Raw genomic sequence first — 1476 nt, 5'->3', positions numbered from 1 at the left:
CAGTGTAGAATTAATTCCTAGTTCCTCACATCTCACCAACATGTATTGTTAATTGTCCATTCTAATTGAGGTTAGATGGAATCTCAGTGTAGTTGTGCTTTACATTTCTCTAATTGCTAATGATTTCTTTTTCATGTTGGAAGAGGTCCAGGGTGGTTGAGGAAGATAGGAAATAGTTTTCCAGATCAGAAATGATAAAACTATAACCTGAGTCTATCTGTTCTTGTTAACTTCCCTTGGGCATGTTTGTTTTCACTCAGAAGAGGAATAAAAGTCCTTTTTAATGTAATTCTTCTTTTTCATTTTCACAGATATCTGCAGAGAATGGCTACAGGAAATCATTCTGTAGCAGCCATGTTTGTCTTGGTGGGCTTAACTCAGTGGCCAGAGCTGCAGCTGCCCCTCTTCCTCCTGTTCCTGGGAGTCTTCATGGTGACAGTGGTGGGGAACCTAGGTATGGTTGCCCTGATTGCACTCAGCCCTCTGCTGCACACCCCCATGTACTATTTTCTCAGCAGCTTGTCCTTCATCGATCTCTGCTATTCTACTATCATTACCCCCAAAATGCTAGTGAACTTCCTAGGAAAGAAGAATATGATTCTTTATTCTGAGTGCATGGCCCAGCTCTTTCTCTTTGTGCTCTTCGTGGTGGCTGAGGGTTACCTCCTGACTGCCATGGCCTATGACCGCTATGTTGCTATCTGTCGCCCACTGCTTTATAACGTGATCATGTCCTCTTGGCTCTGCTTCCTGCTGGTGCTGGCTTCCTTCTTCCTGGGCCTTCTGTCTGCCTTGGCTCATACGAGCGCCATGATGAAACTGACCTTCTGCAAGTCCCACGTCATCAATCATTACTTCTGCGATATCCTTCCCCTCCTCAGTCTCTCCTGCTCCAGCACACACCTCAACGAGCTTCTACTTTTTGTCATTGCGGGTTTCAACACCTTGGTGCCAACCCTCGCTGTTGCCATCTCCTATGCCTTCATCTTCTTCAGCATCCTTCGCATCCGGTCCTCAGAGGGCCGGTCTAAAGCTTTTGGAACTTGCAGCTCTCACCTCATGGCTGTGGGTATCTTGTTTGGGTCGATCACCTTCATGTATTTCAAGCCTCCTTCAAGTGACTCTTTGAGCCAGGAGAAAGTGTCCTCTGTGTTTTACACCACAGTGATCCCCATGCTGAACCCTTTGATATACAGCCTGAGGAACAAGGACGTGAAGAAAGCATTGAGGAAGCTGTTGGTGGGGAAATGAATCTTCTTTCTGGAGATTTATAGATGAGAGAAATTAATAGTTCCAGTGCAAATACATTCCTTTGGCTCATGTTTCTTTGTTATATCATTGTTGTATATATCTCCACATTTATTTTTGGTGTCAGGAATCAAACCTAGGGCCTCCTGGATGCTAGGCAAGTGCTCTACCATTGAGTGACATTCTCAGCCCCAATATCTAGATTTCAAAATATGCTTTTCAATATAC

The 1476-nt window shown here is 44.6% G+C and overlaps 1 protein-coding gene across 1 annotated transcript; it reads left to right on the top strand.

Moving 5' to 3' along the window:
• Positions 1–324: 324 nt before the first annotated feature.
• Positions 325–1251, top strand: LOC308271949 (olfactory receptor 8D1; the record flags this gene model as incomplete). The annotated part of the gene is made up of 1 exon (XM_080708646.1): positions 325–1251. One exon carries the CDS (start codon positions 325–327, stop codon positions 1249–1251), a length of 927 nt encoding a protein of 308 aa, XP_080564772.1.
• Between the last annotated feature and the right edge of the window lie 225 nt (positions 1252–1476).

This window comes from Muscardinus avellanarius (assembly GCF_963383645.1).
Source record: "Muscardinus avellanarius genome assembly, chromosome: 1".
NCBI lineage: Eukaryota > Metazoa > Chordata > Mammalia > Rodentia > Gliridae > Muscardinus > Muscardinus avellanarius.
This window is presented reverse-complemented; position numbering and strand designations above follow the sequence as displayed.